The following is an 18158-nucleotide window of genomic DNA, read 5'->3' as shown; positions in this document are numbered from 1 at the left end:
AAACCCGTTTTAGGTGTAGAAATTGTTGCAGTTCCTATCTTTATTATTCAAAAAAGGGAAATACGCATTTTGCACGACGAACAAACCATTGAATGAACCTATTTCTGGAGTTTGTGTTCTGTAAGTTACGCTCTCCAACACTCCAAACGCTTGGATACACCAGGGCGCATAGCTTTTCTCTGATGTTGATGTTCCTTTTTTTTTTGCTGCCGAGTGCTTAGAATCCATCGTCATCCTCCTCGGCCATCTCCTTCGCCAGCTCCAGATCCTGCTGCTCCCGTTCCCGTCTCTCCTCGGCGCTTTCCAGCTCCTTTCCGTACGACTTGGGCGGGTAGCGCATCGCCTTCACGCTCTGATTGTGCAGATCCAGACAGAACGAAATGCGCTGATGGAAAGCGAGCTGCGGTTCACGGGTCGAGTAGATGTCGGTGCTCTCCTTGCTGCGCATGTACCCCTTCTCGGGATCGAGCGTGGCCTCGATCACGCCGTCGCGGATCGCCTTCGCCACGATGAACTCGGCGTCTTCGGGCGAATCCAGGCCCAGCTTGCGCGCAATATCCTGCGGGCTGATGCGCGAGTACGCCAGGCCGATCGAACGGATCGCCGTCTTGATGACGTTGTGCCGCAAGCGAATGATCAGCGTGAACGTGTGATCCTGACGGAACTGTTCGCCAAAGTTAACCAGCACCTCGCCGAAACGCTGCAGATTGCCCATCCGCACCGCCTGAGTGAGCTGGAAGTAGGGGCCGAGCGAGCGGCGCAGTGCAGCCTGTCGGAACACCTTCCGCTCGGGTATATCGCCAAGCAGCAGCTCCACCACGATCACCAGCTTTTGCACCGTCTGGCGGAATCCGACAGCGGCCTGCTGGGGTGCTTTCCGCAGCGCCTGTACCAGCTGCTTGTGCGCGACACTGTACTCTAGCTTGGCCGCCTTGATGCGCCCCAGGTAGTAGAGGAAGCGGGCACACTCGTTGTTGCTGGCCGTTTCCGGAAACACCGACTTGTTCACCAGCTTGTCCGCCTGATCGTACAGCGAGTAGTGCAGATAGTTGCGCAGCAGACAGTTGATCAGCACCGCCTGGCCCTCGAAATCGTTCCGCAGTGTGGCCGTACGCAGCCGGGAGTGTAGGAACGAGCGAATACTTTCCAAATCGTTGTTCAGTTCGGCCACCCGCGAGTGGTAGAAGTAGCTCTTGGCCGCAATCAGATCCAGCGATCGGCGGTTCTGCCCGACCACCTTCGCCATCAGATCCTGCGAGCATTTGGTCGCCTTCGGCAGATCGTTCTTGTCCAGCAGGCGCACCAGCAGCAGCAGATGGAAGTAAGCGTCCACCTCCGGCACCGGGCTCTTGATGGCGGCGCGGGGACGAGGCAGCTCCGGCTCCTGCGCTCCGGCCGGATAGTCCTCGATGTACGCCATTATGCCGTCACGCTCCGGTCCGGCCGGGTACAGCTGCACGGCCAGCGAGCGCACCACCACCAGCGCCAGCTTGCGGCGCGTCGTCGGAAGCGAACGCAGCACGCGCAGTATGAAGCGCGGCTCCTTGCTCACGACCGCCTTGTCGATCTGTCGGGCATGGTCACGGATTTCCTGGACCGCCAGCAGCTCCGCGTCTTTCTTTGCGGCCTCCGCATCTTCGGCACTTTCCATCTCCACATCCACGATGGGGTCGGCTGGGGCGGCCGCTGCTGCAGTCTGCGAAACCATCGCTGAAACGGACGACAAACAATTCTTTTATCACACACACGACGGGCTACGCTTATCCTTTACGCTGCACTCCGAGACGTGCCGCAGGGGGTTTTTTCGCAAATGCTTCACAAAGAGTAGCGAGATTTATTCGCGATGCACGGACGATGTGTTTTGTGTGTGTTTTGTGCCAAGTCATGGAAATTCGAGCAGCTCCTTTCGTCTTGTCATTCTTCCCGAGCAGTTCGGTGACGTTTATTCGAGCAGCTAGAGAGTGCGGTTACAGCGACGTGCTGAAAGCGTGAAGCGCCCCGGGTGCGTATAGCTTTGCGGAGTTGCTTTGGCAACAAATGTTGTTCCACATCAACCAAAGCAGATGACACTTTTCCATTCACCCCGCACCGATACGGAACCAACAAACTGCTAATCAGCAGGTGCGAACACACTTGAAGGAGAAAAAACCAATTGCTGTGGATTATTCCTTAAATTGTGTATCAAAAAGTACGCTTCCAGCCACGAAAACCTTCCAACAAGCTCGACCAACATGTGGGCCGATACGCTGCTAATTGTTTTCATATCCATTTTCACCGCACTGCTGGGAGAAGGTAAGTGTGGAACGAGCAGCAGTAGAACGGTGACTATTTATGTACAAATTAACATGATCAATCAATGTTCTCCCTTCGCCAATTCTAGGATTAACCTGGGTGATGGTTTATCGCACGGAAAAGTACCAAAAGCTGAAGGGAGAAGTCGAAAAGCAGAGCAAAAAATGTAAGTCTTTGGCGCTCCACCGTTGTCTGGTGCACTTTAGCTTCGCATAGCTAATGCTGGTTCGTTCCTTTTTGCAGTGGAAAAACGGAAAGAAACGCTCGGCGAATCGTTAGACAAGAACCACAAAAAGAAAATCGAACGCGATGAGGAAAAGCTGAAGAACAACAACCGCGATCTATCGCTGGTCAAGATGAAGTCAATGTTTGCCATCGGTTTCGCGTTCACCGCACTGCTCAGCATGTTCAACAGCATGTAAGTTAGCGCCCTGCGCTGGTGACTACTCGCTGTCTAACTTATCATGTCTCCACGCTTTCTTCTTGCGCACAGTTTCGATGGGCGAATTGTGGCCCGCCTACCGTTCGTGCCAATCTCGTGGATCCAGGGGCTGAGCCATCGAAACCTGCCCGGCGACGACTACACCGAGTGTTCCTTCATCTTTCTCTACATCCTCTGCACGATGTCCATCCGGCAGAACATCCAGAAGATGCTGGGCTTTGCACCGTCGCGTGCCGCCAGCAAGCAGGCTGGAGGATTGTTCGGACCAACGCCGGGACAGTTTAAGTAAATGTGGCTGATCGTGGAGTACTCCACCAAACCACGATCGGACGGGTTTGACTACCACCACCACCACCACCAATCGCCTTTTGTGGCAACTAATATTTAACAGCAACATAAACCGGGGGCAACGAAACAGTTTATTTAAAAGACCAACGAATAACGCGCCATTTAAGCGGGCGCGCGCGTTCGTTACATTTGTTTTCATCGCATTTTGTTTTGTTAATAAGTAGTAGTAGTAGGATTTGTGTGTGTTTCAGCGATCGAGATTAAATAAAGCTTTCGTTTCAAAGATGGACCGACAGAATTGGGGTTTGTCTAGAAAGTATGACTTATATTTTATTTAAGGATTGTAACAATCTTAACAAACTCTCGCCGTTTGGACTAGAAAATGTTTGCCTCGTACATTGGCTGGTCGACGATGATCCTATCGAACCCGAACCGTGTGAGATCGACTGTTCGGAATCCACCATCAATGATCATCTCCGACACTGCCCTTCCGACGGCCGGTGTTTGTTGAATGCCTGAAACATCAAAAGAATACAATTAATTTAAAAATCCGTCATCAAAAGCCCTCGCCGAAAGTATGCTCACCGTGCCCGCTAAAGCCCGTCGCTATGTACAGATTGTTGTAGTACGGATGCGGCCCCACAATACCATTCTCATCGAACGTATTGAACTCGTAGTATCCGGCCCAGGCGTTTTTCACCTTAATCGCCTCGAAGGCCGGCACCATCTGCGCCAAATTGGGCCACACCGTCTTGTCGAAAAACGTATGATCAACGTCCAAATTGTCGACCGGCGGTTCCTCCTCCGGCAGTGGACTCTTGCCACCGAGATAGTTCCCACCCAGCCCGTCCCGCCGGAAGTACGTCCCGCTCGGATCGATCGTGAGCGGCGTGTTGATTCCCGGCCCTTGATCATTCTCACACTGGAACACGTACACGTACCGCTTGCGCGGCTCGACCGGTAGCGGTATCGAGAGCATGCCCTTCCCCGTCCCAATGCGTGCCATCTTGGCGATCGCACCCGACTGCGCACCGGCCGCTATGATGGCGATGGCAAACTTGATCTCCCTCATCTCACCATCCTTCATCTTTACGAACGCCCGATCGATCCCCTCGTACGAGCCTTCCTCGATGCCTTCGGCCAGTATGTCCGGCTGCTGCCGAAAGCCGAACCCAACCATCTCCCCCTCCACGTAGTGGGCGCCGTACTCGATGGCACGCTTCCGGAACCCGGACAGCAGTGCCCACGGATCGAACCATCCTTCCTTCTCCAGCCCGTGGCACCCGAGCGCAATGCCCTCCGTGTTCATCCAGGGAAAGCGTTCCTTCAACCGTTTCGCCGTCAGCAGCTCATTCTTCGCCCCGAGCGCACACTGTAGTTTAGAGTTTTGCTCCAGCTGTTCAGCGCCCGCCTCACTCGCGAGCAGCAAGTAGCCGTGCGGGGTGAAGTTAAGATCGACGTCGTCCCCCAGATAGTCCCGGCTGTTGCGCATAAAGTCCGCCCCGTACAGGCTCATCTGGATGTTTTCGACGATGGAAAACTGCTGCCGCAGTCCGCCCACCGACAGACAGGTGGAGGCCTGCGCGTACGTTGCATCCTTCTCCAGCACCACCACGTTCAGGCCCTGGCGGGCTCGCTTCTTCAGCCAGTAGGCTATGGACGATCCGACACCGCCACCGCCGATTACGAGCACGTCGCAGTGCGATTGGAACCCGTCCCTTCGGTACCGTTCGAGGTAGTTTTCGATCGAATGCGTGGAATCGGGGGAATCACCCTTAGCACCTGGGTTTGTGTAATTGGTCGGTAGGATGAACTTTTTCATCCGCTGCACATCATTTCCGATCAGCTTTAGGGTGCGCGAGATCGGATTATCCTTGTTCGCTTCTACCTGGTCGGAAAAATCTCCGCTGGGTTTGCCGGAGCCGCCTTTGCTTCCCTCGCCGGACGAGGCATACTGTCGTCTGGAGCTGTATGTGATGCGGGGCTGTTGATTTCGGGTCTGCCGTAGTACAGACAGCTTGGAGGATCTTCGTTGCAACGCCTGAAACATCGTTCCGATCACACTTTGTCTGTTTTCGGGGTTTCGCTGGTGGGAAGAGCTTTAAATTGCGCTCCCCGTTGTTCGCGTTATCAATCGATCTTGTTGATACGCAGCTCGGTAGGAGACTATATGTCACTCAGTGTGTCCAATACGTTGGTTGAATTGTCCAGTCCAATCTTATCAGCTGCAAACTGGAGGAGGATGATGATTATAATGGTATTGTATTGTTTATATTTGCTCACACTATCGGTATTTTTCAGTACGCCTCCACAGATGGTCCCGGTATATTGCAACTTTCAACTTGGCAGGTATTCTCTTGCAACTGTAATCTACTTGATTGTAGAGAGTTTATCATTTTATGATACCATTTGAGATGGTAGAAATTATCTTCCTTGCACGCTGCTCTGTTTTTGCACCGGCTGGTCGGTTTTGTTTACGTTACCTCACAGCCTGCTTGGGGAGAGGTACGTCCATAGACGTTTTCGCTAACACACACTCACACACCAGTTTGACATAGACCCGCTACATGGCGAAATAAAAAAACAACAAGGCGGCGCAACACGTGTGAAACATGCGGCTACACGTGACCTGAAAAGCATTTTTCTCTTTTTTCGAAATTTCATGAGCAAGTCAGCGGGCTAAAAATGTAATTATGGACTGTAATTAGCCTTCAATCGTCTCGAATTGTCCACCCAGCCTCCCAAATGCTGTCATGGCTGTCTGAAAACAAACCTGTCATGTAGTCGCACCTCGTGTCCCGTGCGTCCGGCGTTTCATCCAATCGATCGTGCAGCAGCAGTTCCTTCACCCTGGCTCAATGTTGAGTTCGGCACGTCTGTACGGTAGGATACGATTGAAAACAACCCTCCCGCTACGTTCGCCGTATCCCTGCGAAGGATATACCCACCGGCACGGTTCGAACTTTGTCCCGAAGCAACGCTTTGCGATGAGAACCGCCTACTTCAAACAGCTGCCGGGTGAGGAGCAGTGTCAGATCAGCTTTCACCTGGTGCTGGACCGGTACAAGATCGACAAAGTGTTCAACTTCAACCGCAACCTGACGGAGCAGATCGACAGCAGCCTGGACCGTATCCGGGTGAACGTGGAGAAAGAGTTCCAGAAGAAAAACAAGCGGAAAAAGGCGAAAAAGGCACCCGCCGGACAAGCGACCGAAGATGGCGGCGCAGAGGAACCGCCGGTGGAAGGATCTGCGGAACCGGTACCGGTGGTCGTGTCCCTCGGCACGGCGGAGGAACGGCTTACCAACATGACCATCGCCGACATGCTCGCCAAGCTAACGACCCACCCGAACGTGCAGCTTACCGTGATGGATGCGGACTTTCAAATTGCCTACAACAGCCCGGAGGTGCATGCGGTCAAACTGCCCACCTCGATACTGGCCGACTTCTACGTCTCACCGTCCCGGCTGGAGCTACACTTTGCCACACCGGAGTGCAGTGCGTACTGCTGGTCGCGGGGCCGCATGCCCGAGTCGGGCAATGCGCAGCAGATCGCATGGGAGCCGGTCGGGTCGGAGCTGTCCTATCTGGTGCAGAAGGTTGACGTGGGGCTGCATCTGAAGTTTAGCTGCACACCGACGGATGAGGCGGGCCGTACGGGACCGCTGACGGAAATCATTTCGCCCCAGCCAGTACAGGCCGGCCCGGGTCTGTGTCCGTTCGAAGTGCGGCATCTGTTCACGCAGCAGAAGCTGCGCGATGGGCAGTTCCGGGTGGTGTCGTACAACATACTGGCCGATCTGTACACGGACAGCGAGTACAGCCGGACGGTGCTGTTCGGCTACACCGCACCGTACGCGCTCGAGATCGACTACCGGAAGCAGCTGTTCGTGAAGGAGATACTGGGCTACCGGGCGGACCTCATCTGTCTGCAGGAGGTCGACACGAAGGTGTTCAGCCTGGATTTGGTGCCGATTTTCAGCCGCAAAAACCTTGCGGGCCACTATCAAGCGAAGGGCAAGGTGGCGGAGGGACTGGCAACGTTTTACGATTTGAACAAGTTCGAGTAAGTAACAGTAAAGAGATGCACTGTTGCTCAGCACACCACGCTTGTTTTATGAATGTCGTTTGTTCTTTTGTTACAGATTGCTTGAAAAGGATGGCGTTATTTTAAGCGAAATTTTGGAACGCTATCCCCAGCTGTGGGACAGGATACGGGACAACCAACCGTTGGTGGAGCGGATAGCGAACCGTTCTACTGCACTGCAGCTTACCCTGCTACGGAGCAAGCATGACCCGCGGAAGCATCTGCTCGTCGCCAACACGCACCTATACTTCGCGCCAGACGCGGACCACGTGCGCTTGCTGCAGATGGGATACGCAATGCAGTACGTATGCGAGCAGCACGAGCGCATCCGGCAGCAGTACGAACTATCGGAAGCGACCGATTTGGCGCTCGTGTTTTGTGGTGACTTTAATTCCACGCCGGAATGTGGCATCTACCAGCTTATGACGCAGCAGGCCGTCGGGCCGGATGTTCCCGATTGGGTCAGCAATGTGGACGAAGCGGTGAAGGGTGTTTCGCTTTCGCAACCGTTCCAGATGGGATCGGCCTGCGGGTGTCCGGAGTACACTAACTACACGGTCGGGTTTAAGGCGTGCATCGATTACATCTTTTTCATGCGCGGCGCACTGAACGTGAATGACGTGATTCCGATGCCCAGCGAGGAGGAACTGTCGCTGTATCAGGCGATTCCGTCGCTCGTCTTTCCATCGGATCATATTGCGCTGGTCGCTAACTTTGAGTGGGCGAAGTAAGGGTGCCGGACCAGCAATCCCCGGTGGCAGGATGTTGTTCTTTTCATTGGCTTTGTTCAGTTGTTAGGATAGGTGGAACAGTGCAGAAGGAAAAAGTCACCGTTAATAGAATAAAATGTCTATGTGATTGTGTATAACATGATTTTCTTAAGCCAGGTAACTTTTGTTAAGGAACTTACATTTACATACATAAAACTATTCGTCCAATTCAGTCTTTTTCTCAAGCTTCCTCTTTGACGTTCATAGTAAATTATTAGCAATACTGTGTTCGTTTTCCATCATCACCGACAGAATATCCGACGAATCGTGCACATGATTCACATCGAGCACGTTGTGTTCGCGGTAAAACAGCTCCACCGGTAACGTTTCCAGCGAACCGTAATTGAGCGTCACGATACAATTGCACGTGCCCTTCTGTTTGACCGAAATCGTACGCACCGTATCGGCCAACAGGGACAGCACCAGGGAGCGCTGAAAGTCTTGCCTCGACTGGCCATCGTTCGGGTTCGGCGTTACTAGCAAATCAAAGGATTCAACAATGATCAATCCTGGTATGCAGTTGGTCCAGCGTTGCAGATCGAGCAACCGCTTCATCGTCGCATCGATCGTCTGCACGTAGATGAAGGTGATCATTTTGAACAGATCGCTAAACTGCTCGCGTATGCTGGCCGCCACCCGTTCCAGGGGCTTTCGGGTGAAGAACAGTACCCGATAGCCGGTGTGCGTGTACTTGATGGCGTTATCGAACAGGATGTCCTGCAGGTGGTCCGCTTTGTCCGGCTGTCCACGAATCAGCAGCATCGATCGGCGCAGCGCATGCTCCATTGGAAGATCCATGTTTATTTGCCGTGTATTGGAAGAGATTCTAAAAAATCAGGAAATTAAAATTATATTTATTGACGCAAAACTAATGCCGCACCAGCGCACGGCCTGCTTCGAAACGGAAATGTTCGCCTTGGTCGTGGCTTGACGTTTCTGCGAAAAGGGGCAGTTGACAGCTGTTTGTTGTGCCTGCGCGGGCCTTACGTAAACACACCCCAAAAAACAACATCAGCCGGTGCAAAACGAGGTGCTCGCGACCAGTTCACAATGTCGGTGGTGGGTTTTGTATCCCGATTTGTAACGTGTGGCCAGAATTTGGCCGGCTATCGGGTAAGCAAAACGATTACCAAACGCAGTACGATATCGAGCCAGACGCTAACGGTAACACATTTCCACGCAGCTCCAGCAAGTACGCAACAAATGGGCCGACTGGCGTATGATCAAGGACCACAAACGTCGCCAGTGCGTGGTGCAGCATGCCGACGCCCGGCTGCGCGTTAACTCACTCCGGAAGAACACGATCCTGCCGGTGGAACTGCGGGAAATTGCCAGCAAAGAGATTGAGGCGTTTCCGCGCGACTCCTCGCTGGTGCGGGTACGCGAACGGTGCGCAGTAACGTCACGCTCACGCGGTATCGTGCACCGGTGGCGCGTTAGCCGTATCGTTTGGCGTCATCTGGCCGACTACAACAAACTGTCCGGCGTTCAGCGAGCCATGTGGTAGCTGCTGCCTCTACTGTCTGGAAGGATTGGGCGGTGTTAGCAATAATGATACGCAGCGGAAGAGACGGAGGAAATGTTGCAATTACAAGAGTTTTGCCAGATCTGAGAGGATCTGGGATCTTCACATAACAATATAGTTTCTGTTTGAATCAGAAATCCTCTCGATTATGGTACAATTTAGTTTTATTTTAAATATTTAATTTATATTCTTTAAATATCACATCCTGGAATTGTCCTCCGTTAATGGAAGCAATTTATTTTAAGTTTAGTTTTAATATTTTTTTACTATGCAATTGTTGTTCAAAACCCTCCTCCATTGTTCCGTACGTAATTAGGCCTACACATATGCATGTGCTATAAATATGTGCTTGTGTTGGTTTCAGACATTACCGCACAGATGACAGAACGTATCATTTTATCAGCTGCCGTATTCTTCTCTCCGTGGTATTAGCAGTCGTTCCTCCAAAGGGGTGCCACTTCGCATAACAACCCCTCACAACATCAGCGTATTTACTTTCACTTTCTGGAGCCGAACGATTCCAACAACAAAACCGGAGCAACAAGGAACTAGTTTCGCTGCCGTTCACCCACCCCCGTTCGCTGCCGAAAACGGGTTGGCCCAGTGGAAACAGTGGAACGTATTGTGTGCCCCCATTATACGCTCGCGTTGCTTACGTGGAGCAACGGGTTGTGTGTTCTGCGTGCGACGGGCGAGGCTCCAAAAAATTGCCTAGTAATTGTGTGGCTTCAGCCGAATCGGACCCTTTTTTGCGGTTCTACCCGTTCCGTGTCTTTAGTTTGCCCTTGGCGGCAGAAGTGCACGCAGGTCAGCGCGTTCAAACCCTTTTCTCCTAGGTCCAAAGTTCAACCGTTGCCTCCCCCAGTCAAATGAACATGACTCGCTTGATTCAATCGCGAACCATAGCTTCACCACTCGGGAGAGTTTTAACGGCCGCCAGTGCATCATCTCCAGCTGCAAACGCGTCAGGCAAAATGTGTCCAACGTCCCAGCAAAACTACGCAACTGCTGCTGCCGGCGGGGCAGGACCGCTAGCGCTACAGCGCCAACCCGTCCCGAAGCTGGCCGACACGATGCAGAAGCTGGTAAGATCGATTGAACCGCACGTCGATGGGGATACGCTGGCCGGCACTAAGCGGGCAGTGGAGAAGTTTACCGTCCCTGGCGGGATCGGCCAGAAGCTCCAGAGTCTGCTGGAACAGCGCGCGGCCGAGAAGGACAACTGGCTTGCTGATTGGTGGCTGCGCTGTGCGTACATGGAGTACCGCGATCCGGTCATCGTATACTCCAGCCCTGGGCTCGTGTTTCCACGGGCCAGCTACAAAACGCTCGACGAGCAGTTGCAGTACGCGGCCAAGATGGTTTCCGCCGCCCTGGCCTACAAGATGCTGATCGACGGCGGTAAGATCAAGCCGGAAATGATGGGTAAGGTGCCGCTGGATATGTCGCAGTACGAGAAGATTTTCGGCACCTGTCGCATTCCGGGGAAGGAGCGTGATTCGGTACAGTACAATCCACGCTCTCGGCATATTGTGGTTGCGTGCAACAATCACTACTATCGGCTGCCGGTCTTCACTGCCGCTGGTGGGATCGTAAGCGAGCGGCAAATCCTTGCCGAGCTGAAGAAGATCGCCGCGAAGGAAGGGAATAGTCGGGCCGCTCCGCTCGGTATCCTCACGGCCAACCATCGGGACAGTTGGGCGCAGGCGTACGAAACGCTGATGGCCGACGCGACCAACCGAGCGTCGGTGGAATCCATCCAGCAGGCGCTTTTCGTGCTTTCGATCGATCGCGAGCTGCCGCAGAAGCAGGGCACCGATCACATCGTAACGGCAAGCGATCTGCTGATCCATGGCGGCGGTTCGGCTGCCAACGGTGGCAATCGATGGTACGACAAAACGATCCAGCTCGTTGTAGCACCGAACGGTATCAACGGGCTGACGTACGAACACTCTCCGGCCGAGGGACAACCGATCGCCGTGATGACGGACTTTCTGCTCGAGTACATCGGCAGCGGCAAGTGCCTCAATACGATGGATCAAGCCGAGCTGAGCGCGGGCGCGGTAAAGCTGGACTTTAACGTTACGCCGGCGGTACGGTCGGAAATCGACCAGGCCGCTGGGTTCGTGGACAAACTGGCGGCCGACATACAGATGGACTATCTGCACTTTACCGACTACGGCAAGGGCTTCATCAAAACGCAGCGCATGAGCCCGGACAGCTACATCCAGATGGCGATCCAGTACGCGTTCTATCGGCTGCATCACGTCCCGGGGGCACACTACGAGTCGGCCCAGAACCGGATGTACCTGCACGGCCGCACCGAGACGATCCGCTCCTGCTCGGTGGAATCGGTTGCGTTCGCGCGCGCCATGCTCGAGCCGAAGCGGGACGGGCGCTCCAAGCTGGAAGCGATGAAGGCTGCCATCAACGCCCACAAAGCGTACGTTTCGATGGCCATCCAGGGGTACGGAGTGGATCGGCATCTGCTCGGACTGAAGCTGACGGCGAAGGAGAACGGACTGGCCCTGCCGGAGCTGTACGCCGATCAGGGATTGCAGAAGAGTGCGCACATGCGCCTGTCCACCAGTCAGGTCGCGTCGCGGTACGACGCGTTCATGTGCTACGGACCGTTGACGCAGGACGGTTACGGATGCTGCTACAACCCGAAGGAGGACGACATGTGGTTCGGTGTGTCGGCGTTCCGGTCGAACAAGGACACGGATCTGGCACGGTTCCGCGTCAGCCTGCAGGAGGCGCTGCGTGAAATGTACGAAGTGTTGGTCGTTTACGGTGAGAAGCCTAAGGGCAAGCTGTAAGGAGGAAGGAAGAAGCGCGCACGATTCGACGCACGAACTCCCAGTGATTTTGTTTCTGTTAAACTAGTGGCCTTTTGCATAGAGATTTACTTTTGGATGTTGTTTTCGTATTACTTAGTAGGTAAATTTTGTATTCTGTTTTGTCTGTATCTCACAGCACCTTGGCAATAAAAAGCTGACTGATTTTAAAATAAATAATTAAAAACCGGTGATGGGTTTTCTACTACTCCTGACGTTACATCCTTTTGATAATTTGGTGAGAGAGCCTAATCCGAACCCACACGCATCACTGCTTTCTTTCAAACAATTCACAAAATAACCTCATCAAAATGTGTTTTGGTGTTTCCTCACACTAAATACATTGTTATTATTTTTATTTGTTTTGTTTCTCTCAAAATTACATAGAATTATCAAGCCTTACTAAAAAGTAGTTTTACCAACTGCTATTATCCTAGTGCTATTGAACATCAATAGAGTTGTGAAAGTCGGTCCCGCCCGATTGCACGGGACTTTTGCTTTGCTAGGTGGCCAAATAAACACAGCTAGAGTGTGTAGCAGTACATAAAAAAACAAAAGAAGTTCTTTTCCACTGTGAAAAATTGTCCAAACGCCCATACACGATTGGGTGTAACTCATGCAATACTTTGTGATTTGTGTAGTGCGGGCAAATGAACGGAATTAGTGTCTCGTTGAGCCTGTATATTGTTGTTGTTATTGTTGTGAGCTTTTGCTACCAGTTTACTTAAAAAAATCTTTGCCAATAGGTAAATTAATCAATCTTCTTACAAAAGTTATTCATAGTTATTAGTAGCATTTAAGGAATAGTTTTTAAAATGCCAGAAAATTTCAAACTGCTAGCAAAGCGCCGGATGGCACCCGCAACGCAGCAATGGTTAGTTAAAGTATCGTTTAATTTACGTTGCACTACTATACGATGGGATAACGCGCTCGCGCCCACCACACCCATTGTGGCAGGGGGCTTATTTTCCCCCGGTTTATCGTCCTTCAACTATAAAAAAAGAAAGCAAACAATAATGTTACAATATCCATACCTTAAATGAGTACTTTAACACCAAACTGGGTCGTTAAACTACTTACTGTACGAGGAGAGATCGATTTCGTCCGGCAGCTCGTTGATATTCACATCGAATCGGTCCTGCACATCGTTCAGAATCTTCGCGTCCGCCTCGTCCGAGATGAAGGTAATGGCCAGACCCTTGGTACCGAAACGGCCAGCACGGGCCACCCGATGCAGGTAGGTGTCGGAGTCTTCCGGCATATCGTAGTTGAACACAATGTTCACACGCTCGATATCCATACCGCGGCCGAACAGGTTCGTCGCGACCAGGATGCGCTTCTGGAAATCCTTGAACTGCTGGTACCGCGACAAGCGCTCCTCCTGCACCATGCCCCGGTGGATACCGATGGCGGGGAAGTTCTGCTCGGTTAGCAGCTGCGCCAGCGCCATGCAACGTTGCACGGATTTCACGAAGATTACAACCTATGAAGGCGGAGCAGCGTAAAGCATGGCATGATGGTTACAATCGGTTACAGAGAAGGTAATAGGGTGTTATCATGGAAGAAAAAAAGGAAGTTAACATACCTGGTTAAATTCCAACACATCGAGCAGCTCGAAGAGCTTCTTGTTCTTTTCGTTTTCCTTCAGCTTAACGTAGTGCTGCTGTAAACCGTGCAGAGTTAGTTTGGTTTCATCGTCAACATACACTTCCATGGGCTGAAGGTGATTTCATAAACCGGTCACATATGAAACGAAGGGAGGAAATAAAAAGGAAAAAAAAGGATGCAACTAAATTAGACCAACTGGCTTCCTTCCATTGTGTTCATCGATTATCCATCGAAAAATTTGCTAAATTTCCTGCTCGCGCGCTAACTACTACTGAATTCGATTGTGACAAAGACGCGATATGGAATGTTAAACGTTACTGTTACACAGGATCTTGTAACGAGCGTGAGGACAATTATACGATTTGGAATAAATTTATAAAAAGTTGAGTCCATCGAAAGACTTGATATGAAACGCTATCATGAGAATTTTACGCATTTAAAACCAAATCATACTACAACTTATTCAAGTTACTGATAGACGGTAAAGTGTCAGTCATAGAACCTCTCCAAAAAAGACCCAATAATCATTATCGAATTAAAAGACGAATGAAGTTAGCACACATATCGTGGGGAAAGTTTGGCCAAAAACAAACACGAGCTGAAAAACATTGGCTGGTTGTGCTTGGCAGGGGACACGCTTTTTTTTCTATTCGGCCTTGCTCCCTCTTTCGCTTCTCGGTAGGATGACGATTACCCAAAAGGAATAACATGGCAAAAATACAGTTCTCCCCACCAGCGCTCTATTGCTCGCGGAAGGTCCTGTAATTTCTGCTCCTGAAACGATAGTAACGGCTTATGCGGTTGTTAGCATTTATCTACGGTTATAACTACATACGGCTCCTTCGCTGCGACTCGGTTGGATGCTTCGGTAGATGCAACAGCAACAGAGAGAACGATCGGATCTATTTGCCAAACGGTTCGTCGCACCACGGGCACACGGGGGAGGGCAGGCGACTCTCTCGACAGACATCATTCGCTTCGTTCCGATTGCGGGTGCGCGTCCCACGAGCAACACATGTGGTTTGAATTGATATTTTCTTCTTTTTTTATGCAACTCTAGGTGCATATTCTGTTGCGGCGCTGCGACCTCTTTTGTAGGGGATTTTTTTTATCGGACAGTTGCATTTTGGTACATTAATGCAACTTTGTGAATGCGAAGCGGACGGGCAACGAAATCCATTGGGAAAGAGGTTCTCGCATTTGTTGATCTGTTCACGACGGAAGTATTGTACGACGACGGACAGAAGACCGCGAATGCAAGGTGTGAACGATTTCGACGGTATTTAAACACAGAACGTGTTTGATTACGTTTGCTCGGGTAGTTGGGATTTACAGAAATACTAGATCGTTTTGTATTATCGAGGTTGGTAGTGGTTTACGGGTTTGGTTGCATTTTAAACACCATTGCATAGAGACCGTCGAAGTAGGCACACGTTTCTAGGTGGCCAACGTTGAAGCAGCTTTCTTCAACGTTTACCGAGCAAAACAGCTCCGCATCCCTTACCGTTTGTTTCGCTTCCTTCTCAATCGGTTGCTCCGACGCTTCATATTTCTCGAAGAATTCCCTTGCCCCATGGCACAGCAGGGACGGAGTCGAACATTTGAGAAGGAACAGCGAGCGCTTTGGTGTAGGTGGCTACATCCATCCAAAGCACGGCTGCTAGTTCATGGGCTTCACGCGAACAGCTCTCGGAGGAGTGATTTTATGCTTTTTTTTACACGGGTTGGCATTTCTAGCATGCTTTTAAGTTGCCGCGATCGGCCAGACATGATGAATCGATTTAGTGTTTTGGTACGATTTAACAAGGCACTGCGCGTCCGACGATGACGACGGCATCGACACAGCAGCAGCAACACCAGCGATGATGGTGGAGTACGTACTGGCCAACCACAGCGTACTGGAATGACAACTTTTCGGCAAACTTTTCCCATCGACACAGTAACTTTCCTTTCGCCTATTGACATTACGAGTAGCAGTAGTAGTAGTAGTGGTAGAGGTAGATGAGGAAGTAGAAGTAGTAGAACTAGTGGTGGTATTTACATCTTGCATAAACTTTTTGCACACTGGGCGAATTTCTTTGCTCAGCGTGGCGGAGAACATCATCACTTGCTTTCCGTGGGGTGTGTTACGGAAAATCTCCTGGACGTCGCGCCGCATATCTGTGTTGAGGGAAAAGGACGGAAAAAGTTAGGTTATAAAGCTGTTCAAACAAGATTTGCTATAGCTAACAGAGGTTCGTTTTGATGGGTTCAGTGCGTGATAAAACAAAATCGATCACTGTCGTGACTCAGTTGTCCCTATCTACTAAATAGTAATCAAATCATCATGTAAACCCTTTCCCCCCATTCCCCTAGCAACGAACACGTAGTTCAATCCCAAGTGGCAACTTACCCAACTGTTCGAGCATTTTGTCGCACTCGTCGAGGATGAAATGTTTCAAGTTCTTCAGGTTCAGCTTCTTGTTGCGGATGAGCGCCAGCACGCGGCCCGGTGTTCCGACGATGATGTGCGGGGTCGTCGTTTTCAGCACTTCCTCATCCTTCTGGATCGGCAGCCCGCCAAAGAACACGGCCACCTTGATGGTGGGCATGTACTTGCAGAACCGCTCGTACTCCTTGCTGATCTGGAAAGCGAGCTCGCGCGTGTGGCACATGACCAGCACGTACGGCACGTTCTCGGTCGGCTCCAGCTGCTGCAGCGTGGCAAGCACAAACACGGCCGTCTTTCCCATACCGGACTTGGCCTGGCACAGAATGTCCATACCAAGCACCGCCTGCGGGATACATTCGTGTTGCACTGCAAAGAGGGGAACAAACAAAGGCGAAATCGAACATTTTATTAATGCTGCGTTCATATATAGGAATCATATTTCATTTCCAAAAAATGCGCTTTAATTCTTTCATCAGATAAATGAACACAAATCGATCACTTCGTTAGATCAGATGTCCCTATCTACTAAAATATTGTGAAAGTCTCATCATGTGAAAGAACAAAAAGAAGAAGGGAAAAAAGAATGCCCAAACATCGCTTGACAACTCACCTTCGGAGGGATGCTCAAAACCACAGTCGACAATGGCGCGCAGAATTTCAGGCTTCAGCAGAAAATCACGGAAACCGGAGCTGTGAATCGATACGTAAGTACCCTTCACGTCCTTCTTCGGCTGTTCCGTGGTCTCCGCCACCACCTGCTCGGTCTGGTCCTCCTCCTCATAATCTAAAAGATCCTCGTTATCTGCCATTCTGAATGTGAGTTTTGTACTGCCGGAGAGCTGTGGAAAAAATGCAGAATAAAAAGAAGAAGCGTGAATATGTGTGACCTTGTACGCGAAACAATGGAAATTTGGCTTCGATGCAGAAATATGGATCGAAATATCGACAACTTTTATCGCACTATTCACAAGCCGCTCATCAATTATCGCCACACCAAGGAATGGCTACATTTTTACATCCGCCAATTTCTCGCGGCTAAAGCCGGCGGTAGCGTTAGTTTCCGCCATTTTGAAACGCGTGGATTCATTTCATCACACGGCGTAGAAACTTTAATCCACAATTTTTCGCACACTACCGTACACAATCCATCGAACACATATTGAAAAACGTACTCCCGACAGTAATCTTTCGTTTTTCGATAAGTATTTCTTGAATTTCGATCAATTTACAGCTAAATTCTTACCTAAAGTAGGGGAACACGGGAGACACGCTTCGATTGCTGGCAGAATGTAGCGGAAAGCGAAGCGAACACACCAGCGCTGAACAGGATGGAGCAGACGGTTGTCAAACTTCGGCAATCTTCGGGCGAAAACCCCGCAAGTACTGAACTCGAGGGTGCGTAAACGCATTCACCGTTAGGCAAAAACCGGTTTTCACGAGCTCGCCAACCGTCCAAATCGGTACGATTTTTCCTCGCAGGCGAGCGTTTTTTAAAGTCGTTGTGAGGGTTTTTGAGGGCTCAAGAGGCCGCCAAAAAGCTCGCGCTGGTGTGTGATTGTGTTGGTGAACAAAATTAAATGGTATCAAAAAAATACACTACCATATCCTCCACCACACCCCCTCATTGACCCCACGGGGTCCTACATTTCATGTGTATGCCATGTTAACATCAGCGCTTTGCCGTCTCCCTTGCTCATACATGTTCTGATCCAGCTACATGTTCATGCATCAGCTGATCCGATAGTGTCTTTTTTATTAACTGTCTTCAACATTCTCAACTCCATGTATTTAATTAAATTAATATGTGATATTTTAAAGAGCAATATAGGTTCGAGATATCTTTCCGTACCAAGGTTCCGGAATGTTTTTCCCATGTTA

General features: G+C 50.8%; 8 protein-coding genes across 9 annotated transcripts; 4 read left to right on the top strand and 4 right to left on the bottom strand.

The window, feature by feature from the left end:
• Window positions 1–7: 7 nt before the first annotated feature.
• On the bottom strand, window positions 8–1908 carry LOC1280037 (probable 26S proteasome non-ATPase regulatory subunit 3). The gene has a single exon (XM_319831.3). It carries the CDS (start codon window positions 1706–1708, stop codon window positions 218–220), a length of 1491 nt encoding a protein of 496 aa, XP_319831.2. The 5' UTR covers window positions 1709–1908; the 3' UTR covers window positions 8–217.
• A 126-nt stretch (window positions 1909–2034) lies between these two features.
• Window positions 2035–3341, top strand: LOC1280036 (calcium load-activated calcium channel). The gene is made up of 4 exons (XM_061656333.1): window positions 2035–2292; window positions 2381–2458; window positions 2536–2710; window positions 2786–3341. The coding sequence occupies exons 1-4, from the start codon at window positions 2232–2234 to the stop codon at window positions 3021–3023; spliced, it is 552 nt and encodes a 183-aa protein (XP_061512317.1). The 5' UTR covers window positions 2035–2231; the 3' UTR covers window positions 3024–3341.
• Window positions 3327–5447, bottom strand: LOC1280035 (FAD-dependent oxidoreductase domain-containing protein 1). Of its 2 annotated transcripts, XM_061656331.1 has the most exons (3): window positions 5308–5447; window positions 3608–5254; window positions 3327–3537 (listed from the first exon to the last, which is right to left on the bottom strand). In XM_061656331.1, the coding sequence occupies exons 2-3, from the start codon at window positions 5070–5072 to the stop codon at window positions 3398–3400; spliced, it is 1605 nt and encodes a 534-aa protein (XP_061512315.1). In that variant the 5' UTR covers window positions 5073–5254; window positions 5308–5447; the 3' UTR covers window positions 3327–3397. The 2 variants fall into 2 exon arrangements, with proteins under 2 accessions (XP_061512315.1, XP_319829.5); XM_319829.5 differs by having other exon boundaries at window positions 3608–5308.
• A 400-nt stretch (window positions 5448–5847) lies between these two features.
• On the top strand, window positions 5848–7974 carry LOC1280034 (2',5'-phosphodiesterase 12). The gene is made up of 2 exons (XM_061656330.1): window positions 5848–7088; window positions 7168–7974. Exons 1-2 carry the CDS (start codon window positions 5881–5883, stop codon window positions 7838–7840), a joined length of 1881 nt encoding a protein of 626 aa, XP_061512314.1. The 5' UTR covers window positions 5848–5880; the 3' UTR covers window positions 7841–7974.
• Window positions 7946–8816, bottom strand: LOC5668150 (uncharacterized). The gene is made up of 2 exons (XM_061656332.1): window positions 8760–8816; window positions 7946–8705 (listed from the first exon to the last, which is right to left on the bottom strand). Exon 2 carries the CDS (start codon window positions 8675–8677, stop codon window positions 8081–8083), a length of 597 nt encoding a protein of 198 aa, XP_061512316.1. The 5' UTR covers window positions 8678–8705; window positions 8760–8816; the 3' UTR covers window positions 7946–8080.
• A 13-nt stretch (window positions 8817–8829) lies between these two features.
• LOC1280033 (small ribosomal subunit protein uS14m) lies at window positions 8830–9541 on the top strand. Its single transcript, XM_319827.3, has 2 exons — window positions 8830–8992; window positions 9063–9541. Exons 1-2 carry the CDS (start codon window positions 8930–8932, stop codon window positions 9384–9386), a joined length of 387 nt encoding a protein of 128 aa, XP_319827.2. The 5' UTR covers window positions 8830–8929; the 3' UTR covers window positions 9387–9541.
• Window positions 9542–9754: 213 nt separating this feature from the next.
• On the top strand, window positions 9755–12449 carry LOC1280032 (carnitine O-acetyltransferase). The gene has a single exon (XM_061656329.1). The coding sequence runs from the start codon at window positions 10274–10276 to the stop codon at window positions 12221–12223; it is 1950 nt and encodes a 649-aa protein (XP_061512313.1). The 5' UTR covers window positions 9755–10273; the 3' UTR covers window positions 12224–12449.
• A 104-nt stretch (window positions 12450–12553) lies between these two features.
• LOC1280031 (ATP-dependent RNA helicase WM6) lies at window positions 12554–17681 on the bottom strand. Its single transcript, XM_319825.6, has 7 exons — window positions 17524–17681; window positions 16891–17119; window positions 16242–16646; window positions 15891–16009; window positions 13827–13958; window positions 13322–13724; window positions 12554–13232 (listed from the first exon to the last, which is right to left on the bottom strand). The coding sequence occupies exons 2-7, from the start codon at window positions 17087–17089 to the stop codon at window positions 13219–13221; spliced, it is 1272 nt and encodes a 423-aa protein (XP_319825.5). The 5' UTR covers window positions 17090–17119; window positions 17524–17681; the 3' UTR covers window positions 12554–13218.
• Window positions 17682–18158: the final 477 nt, after the last annotated feature.

Source organism: Anopheles gambiae, chromosome 3 (genome assembly GCF_943734735.2).
Source record: "Anopheles gambiae chromosome 3, idAnoGambNW_F1_1, whole genome shotgun sequence".
Lineage (NCBI taxonomy): Eukaryota > Metazoa > Arthropoda > Insecta > Diptera > Culicidae > Anopheles > Anopheles gambiae.
This window is presented reverse-complemented; position numbering and strand designations above follow the sequence as displayed.

Bases quoted from the DNA above. Each gene is read 5' to 3' on its own strand.
- LOC5668150 (XM_061656332.1), bottom strand. From the start codon at position 8,677: ATGGATCTTCCAATGGAGCATGCGCTGCGCCGATCGATGCTGCTGATT.
- LOC1280033 (XM_319827.3), top strand. From the start codon at position 8,930: ATGTCGGTGGTGGGTTTTGTATCCCGATTTGTAACGTGTGGCCAGAAT. The intron at 8,993-9,062 runs GTAAGCAAAACG...ATTTCCACGCAG, and splicing joins AGAATTTGGCCGGCTATCGG to CTCCAGCAAGTACGCAACAA.
- LOC1280035 (XM_061656331.1), bottom strand. From the start codon at position 5,072: ATGTTTCAGGCGTTGCAACGAAGATCCTCCAAGCTGTCTGTACTACGG. The intron at 3,538-3,607 runs GTGAGCATACTT...TTGATGTTTCAG, and splicing joins GACGGGCTTTAGCGGGCACG to GCATTCAACAAACACCGGCC.
- LOC1280031 (XM_319825.6), bottom strand. From the start codon at position 17,089: ATGGCAGATAACGAGGATCTTTTAGATTATGAGGAGGAGGACCAGACC. The intron at 16,647-16,890 runs GTGAGTTGTCAA...CCCTCTTTGCAG, and splicing joins TTTTGAGCATCCCTCCGAAG to TGCAACACGAATGTATCCCG. The intron at 13,725-13,826 runs GTATGTTAACTT...CCGCCTTCATAG, and splicing joins ATGTGTTGGAATTTAACCAG to GTTGTAATCTTCGTGAAATC.
- LOC1280037 (XM_319831.3), bottom strand. From the start codon at position 1,708: ATGGTTTCGCAGACTGCAGCAGCGGCCGCCCCAGCCGACCCCATCGTG.
- LOC1280034 (XM_061656330.1), top strand. From the start codon at position 5,881: ATGTTGAGTTCGGCACGTCTGTACGGTAGGATACGATTGAAAACAACC. The intron at 7,089-7,167 runs GTAAGTAACAGT...CTTTTGTTACAG, and splicing joins TACGATTTGAACAAGTTCGA to ATTGCTTGAAAAGGATGGCG.
- LOC1280036 (XM_061656333.1), top strand. From the start codon at position 2,232: ATGTGGGCCGATACGCTGCTAATTGTTTTCATATCCATTTTCACCGCA. The intron at 2,293-2,380 runs GTAAGTGTGGAA...CGCCAATTCTAG, and splicing joins CACCGCACTGCTGGGAGAAG to GATTAACCTGGGTGATGGTT. The intron at 2,459-2,535 runs GTAAGTCTTTGG...TCCTTTTTGCAG, and splicing joins CGAAAAGCAGAGCAAAAAAT to TGGAAAAACGGAAAGAAACG.
- LOC1280032 (XM_061656329.1), top strand. From the start codon at position 10,274: ATGAACATGACTCGCTTGATTCAATCGCGAACCATAGCTTCACCACTC.